We start from the raw sequence: 20,107 nt of genomic DNA, 5'->3' as shown, positions 1-20,107 counted from the left end.
AAATTACCTGCGCTGGCCTTGAAAGGCAGGTAAAACAACCATCAATGCTTATTTGTGTGTAAGACAGGTACTAAGATTGCTAACTCCTTTCTCCAGGTAAAGGAAAGGGCCATCAGGTGGAGGTACACGAACATGAGTTGGGACATATTTAAATAAGTGTTCAGTTAAGTTAGGAGAAGATGGGGGCACAACTGGGATGGAGGTATCAGACCACTTACTAGTATTCCCTGAGAAGTACCTGGAGGTTTTGGATTCTTACTTGGTAAATGGCAGTAATTTTGAGTATTGAGCGAGGAAATGACAAAAGCACTAGGTTTAGGTGATCCAGTGGTTGGGCATGGGGTGAACAGGGTTGGGGGAGGGCATAGAGTCCAGAAAATTAGTTTTAGGATACTTAAGACTGTGCTTGGTAGGGCCCGATCTCAGGAAAGAGCTGAGAGGAAGAAACAGAGATAGATGGTAGGTTTATTGGTGGACTCGCTGCACGCTCTCCTCACTCCAGCGAGGGAGGACCGAGCCTCTGGGGTGTCTTGTGGAACAAGTCCTCAGCCCTGAGGAGCCCACTCCAGTGCTGCAGCCTCACTGACGGGTCTTGCTGAGCATCTTGTTATTGACCATTCTGCTTTAGAATCCGGTTATATGAAAGAACCCTATTACAGCAGGTTTATGATTTTCTTTATACAGATACCCAACACATCCTGTGGATCCAAGTATTATCATTTTTATGTCCTGTTATAGGGGCATCTCAGGGTTCAATGCTCTCTGCAGGCCACCTTGGCTGGATACTGTGGAACATCTCAGGCCACACACTGGCCACACTCCTGGAAGCAGGAATCTCTGTGATTCCATCCTCCCAGACCTCTGCCCTTCTCAATTTGATTCAGTGAGGCCCCTCCGGCCCCTCCGGAGACTGGCTGCGGGATGATTAGCGACAGCTGGTTACCTATTGGCATTGCTTCTCTGCTGAAGCTTTATCTCCACACTAAACCACATGCTCTTATGGGGAAAAACCCCAACAGGACAGCACCTGCTCAGTGTTGGGGATATGTTCTCACAACTATTAAAGTTAATGTCCTGTGGGGATCACCTGTTCCGTTATCAAAGGGCATCGACAGAACCCCCAAATGCATCCCAACTTACTAAGATTGTTCTTGTTACACATAACATTTAACTTAATTGATTTAATGAATTATTTGTTCAGAGGGCACTGATTTTTCCACTGAGAAACTGTAACTCATTGGTACACATGCCTTCTCTGTTTTAAAATGCTTATTAGCAACATCAGGACTCTTTCATCTTAGGATTCCATGATGTGGGATGGGACAAGTGGGTGGCAGTTTCAGTTCAAATTGATTTGAAAAGGGACAAAAATGTCTCATGGTAACCTCAATTTTTAAAGAGCACAGTACTAGAAACATTTATCTTTGGCAAATTACTGCATTAATCTATTTTTTCTTTATCTGTTTTTTTCTCCTCAGCAAAATCCTATATAATAAAGAGGTAATATGCAAATTGACCCTCACACCATCACACAAGGTGGCTGCCCCCATGTGGTCAAAGATGGCCACCACAAGATGGCTGTCAGGGGAGTGTAGTTGTGGGCCATCAGGCCATCAGGGGAGGGCAGTCAGAAGTCAATCAGGCTGGCAGAGTAACAGTTAGGGGGTGAGCAAGCTGGTAGGCAGGTGAGCGATTGGGAGCCAGCAGTCCTGGATTGTGAGAAGGATGTTTGACTACTGGTTTAGGCTTGGTCCTGAGGGGTCCCAGATTGGAGAGGTTGCAGGCTGGGCTGAGGGACACCACTCTCCCCTCCCCCCCCATGCATAAATTTCATGTATTGGACCTTTAGTTTAGTTATATTTAAAAATTCTGAAATAAGAAATGAAAATTGTTCAAGCTATAACATTAATTTCCTCTTCTGAGTTTACAAAGTTATTAAATGCTGAGAGACAGCTATTAATTAAAGATATATATATATATATATATATATATATATATATATATATCTTTATATATGCAGTAGATGCGTGGTGTATGAAATTCGTGTATTGGGAGGGTTATCCCTCAGCCCACTCTGCACCCTCTCCAATCTGGGACCCCTGTGGGATTGGAGCTAAACAGGCAGTTGGACATCCCTTTCACAATCTTGGACTGCTGGCTCCCAACTACTTGCCTGCCAGCCTGATCACCCCTTAACCACCCCTGCCAGCTTGATCGGAGCTTAACTGCTCCCCTGCCAGCCCAATCATTCTCAATTGCCCTCTCCTGACAGCCTGCTCACCCCCAAATGCCCTCCCTGCATATTCCCTCTTTATTAGATAGGGTTTTTTCTTTAACATATTGTGCAGCCCTAGCTGGTTTGGCTCAGTGGATGGAGTGATGGCCTGCAGACTCAAGGGCCCTAGGTTCAATTCCAATCAAGGCCATGTACCTTGGTTGGTGGCACATACCCAGTGGGGAGTGTGCAGGGGGCAGCTGATTGATGTCTCTCTCTCATAGATGTTTCTAACTCTCTATCCCTTCCCCTTTCTCTCTTAAAAAAAATCAATAAAATATATTTTAAAAAAAGAAACATTTAAAATCCCCCCATATTTGCCTGGCTGGTGTGACTCAGTGGCTGAGACCCCAGGCCTGGGGCTGGGAGGGGATCACTCCGTGGGGCTGCATGCCCCTCCAGGCTGAGACGCCAGACTGCAGGTGTGTGTGTGGGGAGTGAATTTGTTTTTGTTTTTTATAAAGGGTCATGAGGGCCTTTGGGCAGCATTCTGCCAGGCTGCTTATGCTGCTGGCTGTCAGCAGCGACCCTCCCTGGGACTGGGTGACTATGGCGGGGCTTAGAGGACTAGGCCCTAGAGGACTGGGCCCTGCCATTTTTGTAGCAGAATGAAGGTTAATTTGCCTATTACTCTTTTATTAGATAGGCTATATGGCTCAGGAAATATTCCTTCAGCTTAAGGCAATATTAACACGGTATATTTTACACTTCACCCAAATTTTTCATTTGTGATTTGAATTTGAAAATTATTGTTATTCATAAGTACCAGACTAATTATAAAAATACTCTCAAATAATAATAGTATTTATATATAGGGTGAGGCATAAGTAGGTTTACAGTTGTGAGTACAGAAAACAATTTATTCTTGTATTATTATTTATTAATTATTGTATTATATTCTATATGAACAACTACAAATCTATTTTTGCCATACCCTATATATATTTATACACACATATATCTATACATACACTTGTACATATGGCTTTCCAGGAATTATATATAAATCTTGTTTAGATTTGTGTTTCACTAACATAACAGTAGTCCACAGTTAATTTCTGTGAACTGTACCTCAAAACAAATAAAATTATATGAATTCTACATGAAATTGATCACTCAATTGTCTTTCTATATTAATAACTCTATTAAAATGAACACATTATGAGAAAAATATATTCACACTAAATTTCAAATGATTATTGTGCTAGATCCTACAAAACATTTCAAGTCCATCGCTGACCTATAATATTTCTACCGATTACTTATTTACATTGTTTAGAGCAACAAAGGCACTCTAGTGTGCCAGTTCCACATGATTGTTGCTAACAACTAAAGACACCAGATTACTTCAGAGCGTCTGGTGGATATTGCGCTGTGCAGGTGCAGAGTTAGCCTTCTGTGCAAAACCCGGAGAGAGGCCAACTGAAGCCACTGGTCCTAACAGGCAGTGATGGTGACAGACACTGGGAGGTGGCAGATAAGCAGCAGGTGCAGAATATTAAAACTTCTGGTAAATCCTGAGCTTTGGGAGGAGGGGAGGGGAGGCCCAGAGCCAGTGATGACATCAGGCTGCTAAAGCCAAGTCCGGAGGGGACTTAAAGCAGTATTGTTTGCTTTTAAGAGATTAATCGGTAAATACAGGTTGATTCATAACAGTTTAGTATGTTAATATAGACATTAATTAAATGGGGCATTGGGGGGGGGGACTAGTAGAATATCCAAATTAAGGTAGTTTCTGTGGGAGACATGGGGATTAAAAGAAAATTCATTAAGGAAGCAAAAGCAAGGAAAGGAAAAGAGGGGAAACAGTAAATTATACACCTGACATGAGGATGGAAGAAATATAATCCAATATATTAGCTAATCATAAATGAAATATTAAATTTTACCCTGTAAAGTAGGAATGATATACTAATACATACCTCACTTACAGGGCAGTGATGGTGAATAAATTAGTTCATATCTGTAAGTACTTGAATCCATAGCTATCATAAACACTAAAAAAGTGCCAATTATTATTCTTTTTCCTATTATTATTATTATGAACTATTTCATAAAAACTTCCAAGCTGCATGGGAGATAAACCAAACTCTCAATAAAAGAGTCAAAAAAGTCAGCGCGGTGGTAGAGGATCTTAATCACCCTCAGAAGTTGACATCAATTTGCCACAACACAGCGGGGTGATGGGGGCTTTGGGTAACAGCCCACAGGCCGGCTCACACCCTCAGCCCAGACTGGAGCAGAAAACAGGGCCTGCTTGCATGTCCATTTAGACAATCTGTGCGTAACGAAGCCAACATTCTTTTTTTTTTTTTTAATAAAAAAGAATTATAAGATATTAAAAGAACTATAAAATAAAATTTAGCTTTATTGTAAAAAAAAAAAAAAAAAAGAAACCAGCATTTTTTAATAAATATCTCAAAAAAATTTTCATCATCCCCATTCTCTCTCTATGACCCAAGATAAACTAGAAATCGAAAAATACAAAGGTGAAAAACAACCACTTGGATATTAATATTTTACATTAAAATAACTTCTGGAGTCCACCATCTTCTCTGCACACTGGGCTGGACAGGTGGTTAAGGCCACCTCGTGGCCGAGGCTGCACAGTTGAGTGGCACTGGCAGGAGACAGTCAGGGAGGAGGGAGGCTGTCCCCTCAGGAAGCACCGCCTCAGGACCAGGGTTGGCCTTGGGGGGTGGGGTCAGGAATGCTACATGATCTGCGAAGCCCAGAGCACTCTCACCGATGAAGAGTTGGATGAAGAATTGCTGTGGCCAATAGGCCAATGATGTTGTCATTGATAATCTTTGTCTTAAAAGCGACCACAGGGCAAAGAATCCACAGTTGCCTGATATTTCTGTTTGAAGTTAATATTATCATGGCAGAAAAAAGTCTTCTGTAAACCTCGCAGGCAATTCAATTTCCCACAGAAAAACCGAATTCAAGAACTTTCCTTTGCTTTTGACAATCATCTGAGAGTATATAACACTCTGGTTAGACTTTGCTGCTGAAAGTCATTTTATTTTATTACTAAGACTCAGAAAGGGAACTCATGTTCAGCTACCACAGGATAGATAGAGAAATGGGCAGAGTCACGCACAGGGAACTGGAAATTTATTTCTCTTGCTATTTGGGTGATATTGCTAGGTCATTCTCACCACATTCTGAGCAAACCCAACTTTTATCAGTTACCAGAGCATTAGTGGGTCCTTCTCCCTGAGCTGCCTTTTTGTACATCTTCACATAAAGACCAAGTACTTCAGTGATTCCGTGGTCTTAGCAACGCTGGTCATCCCGGAAGGCCAGGGCAGGGTCCTGTGGCAGGTGCAGCACCCGCATGGGAAGCACGAGGCCGGTAGAGGCCTGGCTCTCTCCTACCAGCCACGTGACATCCGGTGTCTCCTCATCGGTACATTGGGAGAACAGTACTTGCCTGACTCGTCTTAAAGGGCTGGGATGCCAAATGACCACAAAGTCCCTCTGAGGGCCCCCAAGCTGCACTGACTCTCGCTTCCTCTACCTCCTGTGCTTGTTACCAGCCACCCTCTCCCCTCCCTCTCCTTTCCCCTCCCCGTCCCACCGAGCTCTGCACCTCCCTGGCTTCCTCCCTGGTCCCAGTTATGCTGATGGAACTTGTCTGTGCTCACTGTTCTCTCTGCCCAGAATGCTCTGCCCCGACAACTTCGGAGCACTCTCATACTCATGCACTTTCTTTTCTTTTCTTTTTTAAAAATATGTTTTTATTGATTTCAGAGAGGAAGGGAAAAGGAGAGAGAGATGGAAACATCAATGATGGGAGAGAATCATTGATCAGCTGCCCCCTGCACAGCCCCTACTAGGGATTGAGCCTACAACACCAGGCATGTGCCCTGACTGGGAATCAAACCGTGACCTCCTGGTTCTTAGGTCAACACTCAACTACGGAGCCATCACAGCCGGGCACTCATGCACTTTCTTGAGGTCTCTGCTCACGTCATCTCGTCCAAGAGGTTGTCAGAGACTACCATATGAGAGAGTTCTCCCAACCTTTCTGTTGCTCTATTCTATTCGATTCCTCAACATAGAGACAACTGGCCTTGTATTACCTCACATTTTTATTTGTTTACTTGTTGTCTGTTTCTTCTTTGCTAGACTGTAATCTCAAAGAATGCAGAAAACTTCACATCCTTTTCCTTAAAAATAGTATTCCAATAATATATTAGAGTTTTCCCTGAATGAGTCTGTGTAAAAATTTAGAAGTGTGTTTAGTTAGAAAATTTGTGTCTCTTTGTTTCAGCAATGTAAATTTATATACATATTTTATTTTTATGACATTAAGTGTGTCTGCAGACACATCTATAATAATAAAAGCATAATATGCTAATTAGACAGGACGTCCTTCCAGATGACCTTCCTGATGAAGCCAGGGCTGCGAGGGAAGCCCGGCCCCCGTGCCAGAGGGAAGCAGGTGCTGGCAGTATGGGGAAGGAAGGCCTGCTCTTGTATGGATTTTGTGCATTGGGCCTCTAGTAACTCTATGATTTACAGTAGGATGGCAAGTTACACTTTTATCATCTCTACTATGCAGTTTGCCCGTCTTCATGATCCTAATGGTTTTTCAGTTACTCACACGCACGGATTTTGCGTAATGTTCCTCTGGAAAGCTAGTGTATGCTCTCTCTTCAGAAGGGAAATTGTTCATTCACTGAAGGCAACACGTTCTGCTTCAGGACTCTAACGCCACAAGCTCAGAGGGCCAACAGCTCGTTATTTGCACAGATCAAAGTTTTCAAAGTGTTCCTAGGTTTTGTCAGCCACAGCGTGTTTGTGCTGGAAAGTGACCCATTTCTTACCAGTTTTCCTTTAGTACTTAGTGCCCCGCAGAACGTGCTGGTGTGGTTACCTGCTGACACAGGCTTCAGGCATTGTATCTACCCCTGCCCTCTTTAAAAGGCGAAGAAGGAGGCTACTTACATTTCGAGCCTGAGGAAGAGGACCCACTGACGGCAGATCTCGACCCCCCTTTCATGGAAAAGACCCCTTTCCCCCGACGAGTCGCGGAGACTGCCACCCTGGGGCGTTTCAGTGGGATGACGGCGCGGGGAGGAGGAGGCACGCGGCCGTGGTAATCGAACAACCTGCACAGAACACAGACATGGGGAGATTGGCTTGGGCCTCAGCATGCTGGCCAAGGAGGAAATTAGTGAGAGAATGGCCGGGCAGTCAACTTCAGTAGACGTTTTGGTTATTTAACATTTGGAAACAGGTATTTATTAGAAAATCACTTCTGAAAAGAAATAAAAAGTAGCCTATGCTTTCTGGACATTAGAATCTGACTCTCCAATATGAGCTCATTTGTTAGGTATAAAAGCACAAATACAGGTGTCCGTTGTTATAGCATCTCTTTCATTTCTAACTTTACTTATTTCGGTCCCTTCTCTTTATTTCTTGTTGAGTCTGGCTAGGGAGTCATCAATCTTGTTTATTTTTTCAAAGAACCATTTCTTGGATTTATTGATCTTTTGTACTTTTTTTTTTAGTCTCTATGTTGTTTATTTCCACTCTGATCTTTATTATTTCCTTCCTTCTACTTCCTCTAGGCTTTTCTTGCTGTTTTCTTTTGAAGTCATTTACTACAGTGTTTCCCTGAAAATAAGACCTACTTACAAGTTTCCTTCTAAGTGAAATATAAGGCATCCCCTGGAAAATAAGGCCCCCCTTAGGCTCTGTCTCAGAATGAAAATTAATTTACGAAAAAAAATAGATCAGATAATGATTCCCGCAGGAATGACGGCCTATCTTCAGACTCTTGATATTGCAATAAGCAAGCCATTCAAAGACAATTTGCTCATGGAAATTAATGACTACATTGAAAATAGAATGGAGAGAAATCAGCGTGGAAACTTTGTGAAACCTAAACTGCAAGAAGTTGTGACTTGGGTGAAGAATTCATGGGAGAAAATCACTGACAGTTGCATTGCAAATGCACTGCGAGCAGGCTACCTTGACAAGAAGTACTCATTTAAAGACAGTGCTATTGCTAAACATGAGAGATTTGGTCCACTGATTCTGAAAGAAATGGAGTCACAAGAAATTCACCAGGAAATTCAGGAATTGGATTGTTATGATGATGTTCCAGAAGATGATGACATGATTGTCATTGAATAAATGAGTAAATTCTTGATACTGTAGGATTCACAGTTTGTCTGATTTGTGTTGACAACTACCGTACTACCGTACTATATACAGGTAATAAATTTCCTTTATTTTCATTTAACAATAAATGTGTACCGTATTCTTCTTCATGGAAAAATAAGATATCCCCTGAAAATAAGACCTAGCGCATCTTTGGGAGCAAAAATTAATATAAGACACTGTCTTATTTTTGGGGAAGCAGGGTAGTAGTTGTAAGGTGAGATCATTTATTTTCTTTTTTCTTGTTTCTTGATGTAGGCCTGCAGTGCTATAAATCTTTCTCTGAGGACTGCTTTCACTGTGTCCCATAGGTTTGGATGGCTGTGTGTTCATTTTCACTTGTTTCCAGGGAGTTATAAATTTCTTGTTTGTTCTCATTGTTTGTTTATTGTTTAATAACATGCTACTTAATCTCTATATATTTGAGTGGTTTTTTGGTTTATTTGTTTGTTTGTTTTTTTTATCATAGTTGATTTCTTTTCTTTTTTAAAAAAAATATATTTTATTGATTTTGTACAGAGAGGAAGAGAGAGAGATAGAGAGCTAGGAACATCCATGAGAGTCATCGATCAGCTGCCTCTTGCACACCCCCTACTGGGGATATGCCCGCAACCAAGGTACATGCCCTTTTCCGGAATCGAACCCGGGTCCCTTCAGTCCCCAAGCCGACGCTCTATCCATTGAGCCAAACCGGTCTCGGCTCATAGTTGATTTCTAACTCCATGCCATTGTGATCTGAGAAGATGCTGGCTATTATATCAGTCTTCTTGAATTTGTATGGACTTGTTTTGTGCCCTAACATCTGTTCTCTTTCTCCATGCGCACTTGAGAAAAATGTATATTCTGTTGCTTTGGGGAAATGTTCTGTAAATATTGGTTAGACCCATTTCATCAACTGTTTCCTTGTTAATTTTTTGTCTGAAAGATCTACCCAGTGATGTCACTGCGTGTTAAAGTCCCTACTATGATGTATTTCTGTCAATCTCTCCCTTAAAGTCCATCAAGAGTTTTTTAGGTACGTGGGTGCTCCTATCGATATATTGGGTGCATATATGTTTACAAGGGTTATATTTTCTTTTTGAATCCTTCCCTTTAGTATTCTTAATGGCCTTCTTTGTCTCTTGTTATGGCCCTTTTTTGAAGTCAATCTTGATATGAGTATTGCTACCCTCCCTTTTTTTTCCTTCCCATTTACTTGGGAATATACTTTTCCTTCTCTTCACTCTCAGTCTGTGTGCATCTTTTGTTTTGAGGTGGGCCTCTTGTAGAAAGCATATGTTGCTCATGTTGTTTTTTTTTTTAAATCTATTCAGTCACCCTATGTATTTTGACTGAAACATTTAATCCATTTATATTTAAGGTTATCATGATAGGTATTTATTTATTGCCATTTTTGTTTTGTTTTTATGCCTATGATCCTCCTCTTTCCATTTCTTTAGGAATAAAGATTTAAAAAACCTTCTGTGGAATGTAGTACTACACCAAATAACATAGTTGAGACAAAATGTTCCCTAGCTGCTTCTGTTCATAACAGTGTGTAGGAAGTTGTTTGATAATGTGGGCAAAGCTTATACTTGGACAAGAAGGCAGAATATAAGAAACTACATGAAAACATGAATAATTCAGAGAAAATGACTGTAAACAGATGAGAACTCCTTTAGAACATCTGAAAGAGACTCTCCAAGTTAGTTCCTGGTGTAGAAAAGCTAGGTAAGATCCGGGAAATCCTTAATTCGAATTAAAATCACAAGAAACACTGTATGAATCCTATATTGTTTACTTAAAGAAACCTAGAGTGGTAAATGTGTGTCATACAAGGCAGAATACCATTGAAATAGAGAAAGAAACACGTTCGGCAGCTTTGGAAAGCCTTAACCTTCAGTGGAATGTAGTACTACACCAAATAACATAGTTGAGACAAAATATTCCCGAGCTGCATCTGTTCATAACAGTGTGTAGGAAGTTGTTTGATAATGTGGGCAAAGCTTATACTTGGACAAGAAGGCAGAATATAGGAAACAACATGAAAACATGAATAATTCAGGGAAAATGACGGTAAACAGATGAGAACTCATTTAGAACAGCTGAAAGAGACTCTCCAAGTCAGTTCTTAGTGTAGAAAAGGGAGCTAAGATCCGGGAAATCCTTAATTCGAGTTAAAATCACATGAAACACTGTATGAATCCTATATTGTTTACTTAAAGGAGCCTAGAGTGGTAAATGTGTGTCATACAAGGCAGAATACCATTGAAATAGAGAAAGAAACACGTTCGGCAGCTTTGGAAAGCCTTACACTTCACTGGAATGTAGTACTACACTCTATAACATAGTTGAGAAAATGTTCCCGAGATGCTTCTGTTCATAACAGTGTGTAGGAAGTTGTTTGATAATGTTTGCAAAGCTTATACTTGGACAAGAAGGCAGAATATAAGAAACTACATGAAGACATGAATAATTCAGAGAAAATGACTGAAAACAGATGAGAACTCCTTTAGAACATCTGAAAGAGACTCTCCAAGTCAGTTCTTAGTGTAGAAAAGGTAGCTGAGATTCGGGAAATCCTTAATTCGAGTTAAAATCAGAAGAAAAACTGTATGAATCCTATATTGTTTACTTAAAGAAGCCTAGAGTGGTAAATGTGTGTCATACAAGGCAGAATACCATTGAAATAGAGAAAGAAACACGTTCGGCAGCTTTGGAAAGCCTTAACCTTCACTGGAATGTAGTACTACACCATATAACATAGTTGAGACTAAATGTTCCCGAGCTGCTTCTGCTCATAACAGTGTGTAGGAATATAGGATACTACATGAAAACATGAATAATTCAGAAAAAATGACTCAAAACATATGAGAACTCCTTTATAACATCTGAAATATACTCTCCCTAGCTGCTTCTGTTCATAACAGTGTGTAGGAAGGTGTTTGATAATGTGGGCAAAGCTTATACTTGGACAAGAAGGCAGAATATAGGAAACTACATGAAAACATGAATAATTCAGAGAAAATGACTGTAAACAGATGAGAACTCCTTTAGAACATCTGAAAGAGACTCTCCAAGTCAGTTCTTAGTGTAGAAAAGGTAGGTAAGATCCGGGAAATCCTTAATTCGAGTTAAAATCACATGAAACACTGTATGAATCCTATATTGTTTACTTAAAGAAGCCTAGAGTGGTAAATGTGTGTCATACAAGGTAGAATACCATTGAAATAGAGAAAGAAACACGTTCGGCAGCTTTGGAAAACCTTACACTTCACTGGAATGTAGTACTACACTGTATAACATAGTTGAGACAAAATGTTCCCGAGCTGCATCTGTTCTTTCATAAAACTACATGTTATATATACATTCAGATAAAATGGGATAATTGTTTTATAGAATAAGATGTGAAATATGATAACAATTAGACAGCTGGTTTCCAAATATTCACTCATTTTGTTGGAGAAAAAGAAGTAGAATATGAACCACATTTAAAGTGGAATTTAGAGCTAGGGATGTCCAACATTAGCAAGCTAAAGTGTTCAAAAATGATTGGCAAACATGCTGTGGAAAACGCAAGAGATATCTGGGAAGGAAAAGAAATGAAAGGGGTGAGCCATCTTCTGTGATAAGCGAAGTCTACTAGATCCAAAGAACTGTTAGCAAAGAGCAGCTCGTGAGGGTCCACCCAGCTCACTTGCAATGTAGACAGAGTGACAACAAGGGTTAGGAGCGCCATCCCTACTAGGCCTGAAGAATCAAGAGGGTCAACCAAGCCCGCGCCTCATTTCCACCACAAACAAGGTCTCCAGGACTTCTTTACTTAAGTCAGTGAACCCAAGTTCGAAGGCAGCTATTGAGGGAGGGGAAAATGTGGCAATCAACTCTTCTCTCCCAGGGTAGACATTGCCTTGAGATGAAAGGCAAGGCCTTTGGACAGACCATTGCCCAGGCCATGCAGTCTAGCGGGTTCATTAAATGAGCTAATCTATACCTTTGGTAAAGAGCACTTCTAAAGCATCACTGAAATCTATGATAGATGCTGTAATGAAAATTCAGGTCAAATAAAATACCGTGCTCATTGCCACTTCAGTGACCATGCAATCCTGTGATATGTTACAGGGAACTGAAAAATCTAGCAGCATCTCTCCTGCCTCCCCAGTCGAGGAGCACAAAGGCCACAAGTTGCTGGGTCTGAGCCTATGTGGAGAGAAGGTAGCTGCATCTGACATACTTCTTTATGTGACACACATTTTATAACATCCTCAGTATGGATCCCGTCCTTCGTTGATAATTCCAACGTAGTGTAGCCTGGTCCTCTGACTATTTTGCTAAATTGCTTCAAAGGGGGCGGGGGGTGAGGTGACTCTTTCTCAACAAGGAACCAGGTGCCGTTTACCAAGTCCTTCTGCCAAACTGATGGGACGGCATACAGCATCAGAAGGTCACCTTTAAAAAGTGGTACATATTTAAAACAAAACAAAACAATAAACAAAGAAAGTTATGGGCATCTCACAGAATTTGACAAAATGAAATGGCATTGGGGAGTTTTTTAATCTTCACTGGGCACGTGTGGAGTTGACCAGAAAGAAAAGGGAGGAAGACTGGGCTCTGTCCTATGCATAGAAGCATAGCAGGAACAGGCTGGGGAGGGGCACTGAGGTGGGATGTGGGGTCTTTCCCAATGCCGGGGAAGTGGGCGAAGAGCAGCTGTGAAGAGGACCCCCGTGTTGGCTTCTTACCCCAATTCTGTGTGTCACAGCTCAAAAAATTGCTGCTTTCACAGAGTATGGATGGGGCTGAGACAAAGGAAACAGTCCATTTAGGATCCATATAGGACCACAGAGACTCCAACCAATGAAGTTCAGTGGGCTCCAAATTCCAAAGGTCAGTTAAAACTAGCATTTCTTCCCTCCTCTTACTTTTTTATTTCCACTCTTAGAATTATATAGATTCCCGGTCTTTCTGTGATGGTTAATTTCCCCCAATATTGCTTAGTCAGAATTCCATTTTCTCCCTGTATTTACTGGTCAAATAGATAATGATTCATGATAAAGCCAAACACATCAGTTTTCCTTCCCCAGTGTCTATTTTAAATTAAAACCTCAAAAAATCCAAAAATACTATTCACCCCTAATATTTACTGATTAAATAGATAATGGTGTACAATGAAGCTAAGCATAATTTTCCTTCCCCAGATCTATTCTAAAATAAGAACTCTAAAAGAGCTACTCTCAAACATTAAATAAAACAAATATAGTCAGATTTTAATAAAAGCAACCATTGGAGGAAATTTGATGATTTAAGTTGCTTTATTTAATGAACATTTCTAATTTCCATGTGCTCATTTCTTGTTTGGAATTTTCTTTGCTTTAATAATATCAGAAACATGTAATTTTGTTGAATAGCAAAAGCTAAAATCTGGTAAATAATTTTGATATTAACTTACTTGACAAAATAGACATTATTTGTCTCTAGGAAGAATAAGGGCATTAGCTATTGAAATGGCTTCTTTTTGGACAGAGGCAATTCAATGGCATATTGACATATAATGAATAGAGTTTTGAATATTTGTTTTTATTAAAAACTTGTTACTATTAAGCTTTAACAACAATAAAGCAACATTTTAGGGAAAATAGATGAAAACCCCCAATTCCCAGTGTCACACTCTAAAAACAACTAGTATCATTCTCTAGTCTTTTTCCCACAAGCACTCCATTCTTCACAGAATTAGAAATGTGTGCAGTCATGCTTTCTGGTGAATTCTCCTTGGCTTATATTAACAGCATTCCATTCCTAGCCTGCTCGGTGGTTTTCCTAGTGGTTCTTTTAATGTCTGTGGTGCATTTTCTCAGGTAGACACACCTTCTTCTAATAAATCATTGGCTGGTGGTCTTTTGTCTGAATGTCTGTTTTTTACTGTCAGCTAATTTGATTTTAAAATTAAAAAATAATTTAAATGTAACATTTGTAGAGAATTTTGTCATTGAACACTAAATGTTCATTTTAGATAAATAGAGAGTTCAAGAATTGGCAGTTACCTGTTTTCTCCTAAGGTTCCTTTATGAAAATGACTTCTTCATTTTCCTTACTTATGAATCAGAATATATAGTCACATGTGCTTGATGCTAAGAACAATATGTGGCCTGACTCAGGGTTTACTCACTGGGCTGCCTGGACCCAAATCCTGAGAATAGGTTCCTGGCCACGTTCTCACTGGAACCTTTTAGCAGGTGTATGACTGATAACCAGGGATCAAAACATTAACTATGCAACTGCCATTTGACCCAGTGATCTCAATTCTAGGAATATATCCCAAAAAAGAATGTATGCACCCCTATGTTCATAGCAGTATTAATTATAATAGCTCAGATCTGGAAACATCCCAAGTGCCCATCAGTAGATGAGTGGATAAAAAAGCTGAGGTACATTTATACCATGGAATATTATGCAGCTGTAAAAAGAAGGATCTCTTACCCTTTGACACATCAGAGAGGGACCTAGAGAATATCATGCTAAGTGAAATAAGTCAGTCAGAGAAAGACAAGTATCACAAGATCTCACTCATATGTGGGATTTAAAGAACAAAATAAAATGATGAACAAAATAGATCCAGGGACATAGAAACATGGAATAGACTGTCAAATCTCAAAAGGTGAGGGGTGGAGGGGTGGGTGGGAAGAGATTAACTAAAGAACCTATATACATACTAAAGGCCTGGTGCATGAATTTGTGCATGGGTGGGGTTTCTTGGCCTGGGCAGTGATAGGGGCTGATTGGGGCTGAATGGCTGAGGGGAGAGACCTTGGGAGGTTGGCCAGCCGGTGGGAAGTTAGCTGTGGGAGTGCAATGACTACCAGTGGGCAGCTCCTGCATAGAGCATCTGCCCCAAGGTAGTCAGTGTGCATCATGGCTTCTCACCAGTTGTCTGGTTAAATTTATTGGCCTTTTCTAGGAAATTCTTGAAAAACCTTATAACCATGATTTTTAACTCTATATCCAGTCATTTACTTTCTTCTATTTGTTTAATTTGTGACCTATATTTTTGTCTCTGCATTTTGGCTGCTTCCCTGAGTTGATAGTGGCTTTGTGTGGTAGGTATCTTATAGGGCTCAGTGGCTCAGCCTCCCCAGTTACCTGATGTGTACACTCTTGGTGCACCCCCTTGTGGGCTATGTGCACAGTCTTGTTGTAGTTAAGCCTTGATTGTTGTTGATATCACTGGGATGAATTGACCTCCAGGCCAGTTGGCTGTGTGAGGATCGGCTGTGTTTATGATGGGAGAACTTCTGTGCTAGAGATGCCCTTATGAGATAAGAATTGCTTCAGTGGGGCTTTGGTGCTCACTGAGTCTTCACCCTGAGTGTCTTTTATGGAACTGAGGAGTTGTAATCTGGATGGTCCCACTCTGACCCCTGAATACACTGGCTCTTGGATCTCCAAGGAGGTGCTAATTTAGCCTCTGCCTGAGGCCACCCAGCAGGAACTATGGAGAGATCTGCAGATTCCTCTTCTTTGCTTGGGTTTTGGAGGTGCCCAGATGAGACCCAGCTGTGAAGCAATGCAAGCTGCTGTCTGGCCTTGGGCCTTCCTTTGGATGTTCTGGATCTCACTGACTCAGCTACAGTTTGTCAGGTAAGTTTAGAATTCAAAGGACCAGGCCATTCATATGCAAAATCCTCTGCACTCTGCTTGCATAGGGTGGGATCTCAGGGCAGAGCAAACAGCAATGGCTTCCTGTCAGCCCTGCCCTAAGAGGCCCCTGAGTCTCAATATCCCGCAGTAATCACTGCAAGCACCTCTGAGAGAAAGCTGCCCTCAAGTTCCACCCACTGCCAGAGAGTCCCCAGAGTCTCACCCGGAACTGGAGTTCAGAGCAATTGGGAATTTTGTCTCCCTCCAAATTGAGAAGGCCAGCTGCATACTCAGATGCCAGCCCTCTTTGAGCACGCATCTCTGTACCTCTGCCCTCTGTAGCTCCTGTGAGTCTTAGTGTGCTTTTCTCTTTCCTTCTAGTTGTAGAGTTTCCACTCAGCCAACCTTCATGTGGTTCTGGATGATGTCCATTTTGTCTTTTAGTTGTAGTTTTGAAATTGTTGTGTGAGGTAGCAGTTCAGGTATTAACCTATGCCGCCATCTTGGTTTCTCCGAGTAATAGTTTGACTTTAACATAATTTTTATATTTTGTACAACTTTGCTCTCTGCTATAGTTTGTATATAGCTTTGGGTAATTACAAAGATGACACATTTGAATAGTAATACAGTGAGTCTTTAAGTCTTATAATTCTGCAATGTTGGCATTGTTGAACCATTTTCCCATGAAGGAAACTTGCAAAAAAAGGAGGAGGTGACTTTCCCAAATTTAAACCATTGACATGTGCTCAGCTGGCCTGCAACTCAGTTCTTCTGCCTCCACATTGTACCCTTCGTCTACTGTGCCATGTTGCTATTTCCAGATGTTTTCAATGGAAGACCACTCTACCAGCCGGTAATTCAAATTTACATAATGACAAGGATATTGCCTTTTGCTAATATGTTTTTCCAACATTCACAAATGCAGACTGTGCTCAACTATCAATGGTCTGAAACAATTGCAACCTAGAGTTTTTTCATGAACTGAAACTCTAACGGCGTCTCTTCTGTTAATTAAAAGGCCGTCAAAAGGGTTCCAGGGCTGAGTGAGCCCCTGAATCGCTTACTGAGAAAATGATTTCTCCAGGGCCAAGCACCTGTGGGCATTTCCTCTTCTCTATTCACAGAAGTCCCATGTTCCTGGATCAAACTGCTTAGTGTTCTTCCTGAGGCTGTTTGTTGAATAGAGGCTGACTTAACCTGCTCCCACCTCAGAAGCTGAAATCACCCCTGGTGGCTTCAATAGGGTTCCGGCACACCCTTTCTTTGCTTTACTTGGAAGATGTTTTGTTTTAATAATGTCTGAAGTCCTTCATTTAGAGCTGGACTTGACCTTTTAGCAGAACATGCCAGCGAGTACTGTCAATTGCAGCTCAATGCTCTGCGTGGCATAAAGAGATGAGGTGTGGAATAGCCTCTCAGGTGCTACTTGGTGATACTCATCCCCACCCCTGAAATTAGGGATAGGCGTTCGATTAGCCTTAGGAAAAGTTACTACTGGGCCAGTGTATCAGAACCACCATGGTAAGATGGACTTTTGTTACAGAGGTTTTCTAAGTGTTTAAAACTCCTCAAGGATTGGTAATTCCCACATGTGTTAGACTCTCATGGGCAGAAACAGGGACATGGTACCATGTGGATGCTGTCCTCTCAGGCTAGCATCTCTCCGCTATAGCCACGGCTTGAGCTACAGCTGGGTTGAGATTCTCAGACCACACCAACAAGGGACTGGAGGGGACACAGTGAGACTGGACAGAGAGTGTGCTTTGGCATACTGTTCTTGTCCCCATCCCTCGGCTCATGTCCTCACCCCAGCAGTGGCCATCCATCCCTACAGCAGGGGTGGGCCCAGGCTGAGTGGCTTTGGCACCCTGGCTGGAAGAACAGTGCTCTCATGCCCCTGGAAGTGGTCAGGGACCCCTCTGGGCTCAGTCACAATCCAGGGACCAAGCAGAGCCCACTCAGGTGCCAGCGCAGAAAGTCCCACCATGGTTCCAACCTCTGCTCTGGTCCCCAGCCCTGGAGGAGGCCGCTGCTTCGTGCCATCTCAAACTCCACGATATCAGTTTCCTCTTTGCTTTGTTCATGCAGACATCCCTGTGAAACAGCCATGTGACTTCTGTGTTCCTGACCAAGAGTCTCTGTCTGATCAGCGTGGCCAGTTGAAGGGAGGCTCTGGGGGTAGGAGAAAAATCTACAAGAAGAACTCCCGGAGCAGGGCCCTGGGCAGCGAGGAAGGACCACTGACCAGCCATTTCTTCCTCTGTCATTGGGACTTTGCCACAAGAATATCGATATAAGAAATCCATTGTTAACGGTTACTGCTACTGTGCTTAACCAACACCGATGAAGCACTAAAAACAATACTAGGCATAATGCTGATTGTTATACATATGCTACTTTCATGTAATCCTCAGCACAGCCTCATGAGGCAGGAATTAGTATCATGCTCACTTCATGGTTGAGACAACAGGGTTTGTGGTATTAAATAATGTGTCCAAGTTTGCATCATCAGCAAAGAAAGAAAGAAAAAAGAACCATAAATACAAACAGAATTCAATGCATGAGAAATCACTGTGGATAACACTGTTTGCACTGACTTGGGAGCTATTTCCCTGGTCTGGACGCTCCATTCTGGGCATCTGTGTTCATAGGGACTCCTGGCTGGACCTCTGTGACAGGTTCTCATGTCTTTGTCAGCCAAGAGCAAAAATGGAAGATACACTAATGAGAGCACAGACTGCTCACACAGTCTGTCAGCAGCACAAGTACAGCATACTTCTGCACACTCACACGCCAAACAGGTTTTATATAAAACTCTCTGATTGTTTGGAAATTGTTCCGAGTCAGCTTTGTTATATAGAGAAGAGGCATCTGAGAGCTTCAGACTGTGATTATTTGGCTGATTAAGGCTCTTGTTCTTTGGCAGGCAAGATCTATTTATCTATCTATCTATCTACCTATCATCTATCTATCATCTATCTATCTATCTATCATCTATCTATCTATCAATCATCTATCTATCATCCATTTATCTATCATCTTTCCATCTATTTATCTATCATCTATTCACCTATCTATCTAACTATTATCTGTCTATATATCATCCATCTTTTGATCTATTTATCTATTATCTATCTATCTACCTACATATTATCTATCTATATCTACATATCTATTTCTCTGTCATCTATTTATCAACCTATCTACCTACCTATTTAATGACATCTAATCTAATTAGTGATTTCATTAAACAATAATTTATACAAAATAAAAATGCTGATCTTGGCTTCCTTTATTTTAAAATATTTTTATTGATTTCAGAAAGGAAGGGTGAGGGAAAGATAGAAACATCAATGATGAGAGATAATCATTGATCAGCTACCTCTTGCATGCCCCCCAACTGGGGATCAAGCCTGAAAAAAGTCCCCTCACAGCACCAGGCATGTGCCCTGACTGGGAATCAAACCATGATCTCCTGGTTCATAGGTCAACGCTCAACCACTGGGCCACGCCGGCCAGGCTTGGCTTCCTTGTAAAGGTGAGAGGACTGGACCTGGCCACTTGCCCAGAATTTGGGTCTCTTGTTATCTAGACCAAACTCTTAAATTCTTTCCATTCGGAAGGAAGTCACCTGTTAGAAAATAATCAAGCAGTTATAATGCTCAAACAATTTCACACTGACAGACTAAATGACAATGTACACTGACTGAAAACTTGAGAGTAATTAGGATAATGCTATGCAACTCAAAAAAAGCTGCATTATAAAATGTCTTTAAGATTGTCAAACATGAAAATTTCCAAATAGTTTGAGGACTATCTATGTTTTATTCCTAAAAAACAGTGTGGTGCTTGCCAGGGGATTGGGGGGGGTATAGGAGAGGGTAGAGGGGGGATAAATGGTGATGGAAGGAGTCTTGACTTGGGTGGTGAACACACAATACAGTATACAGATGATGTGTGCAGAATTGTTCCCCTGAAGCCTGTATACTTTTATTAACCAATGTCACCCCAATAAATTCAGTAAAAATTAAAATTAATGTT

General features: G+C 41.3%; 1 protein-coding gene across 3 annotated transcripts in view; it reads right to left on the bottom strand.

The window, feature by feature from the left end:
• Nucleotides 1-20,107, bottom strand: part of RALYL (RALY RNA binding protein like) — a 519,639-nt gene that overhangs the window by 48,970 nt on the left and 450,562 nt on the right. For all 3 annotated transcript variants that reach the window (XM_045581553.1, XM_036437321.2, XM_036437324.2), the window contains one exon: nucleotides 7,232-7,395. In XM_045581553.1, the coding sequence (XP_045437509.1) occupies nucleotides 7,232-7,395 (164 nt within the window). The remainder of the gene's footprint in view (nucleotides 1-7,231; nucleotides 7,396-20,107) is intronic.

Source organism: Pipistrellus kuhlii, unplaced genomic scaffold (assembly GCF_014108245.1).
Source record: "Pipistrellus kuhlii isolate mPipKuh1 unplaced genomic scaffold, mPipKuh1.p scaffold_m20_p_14, whole genome shotgun sequence".
Taxonomy (NCBI): Eukaryota; Metazoa; Chordata; class Mammalia; order Chiroptera; family Vespertilionidae; genus Pipistrellus; species Pipistrellus kuhlii.
The sequence above is the reverse complement of the archived record's forward strand: the minus strand, read 5'-3'. Positions and strand labels throughout refer to the sequence as shown.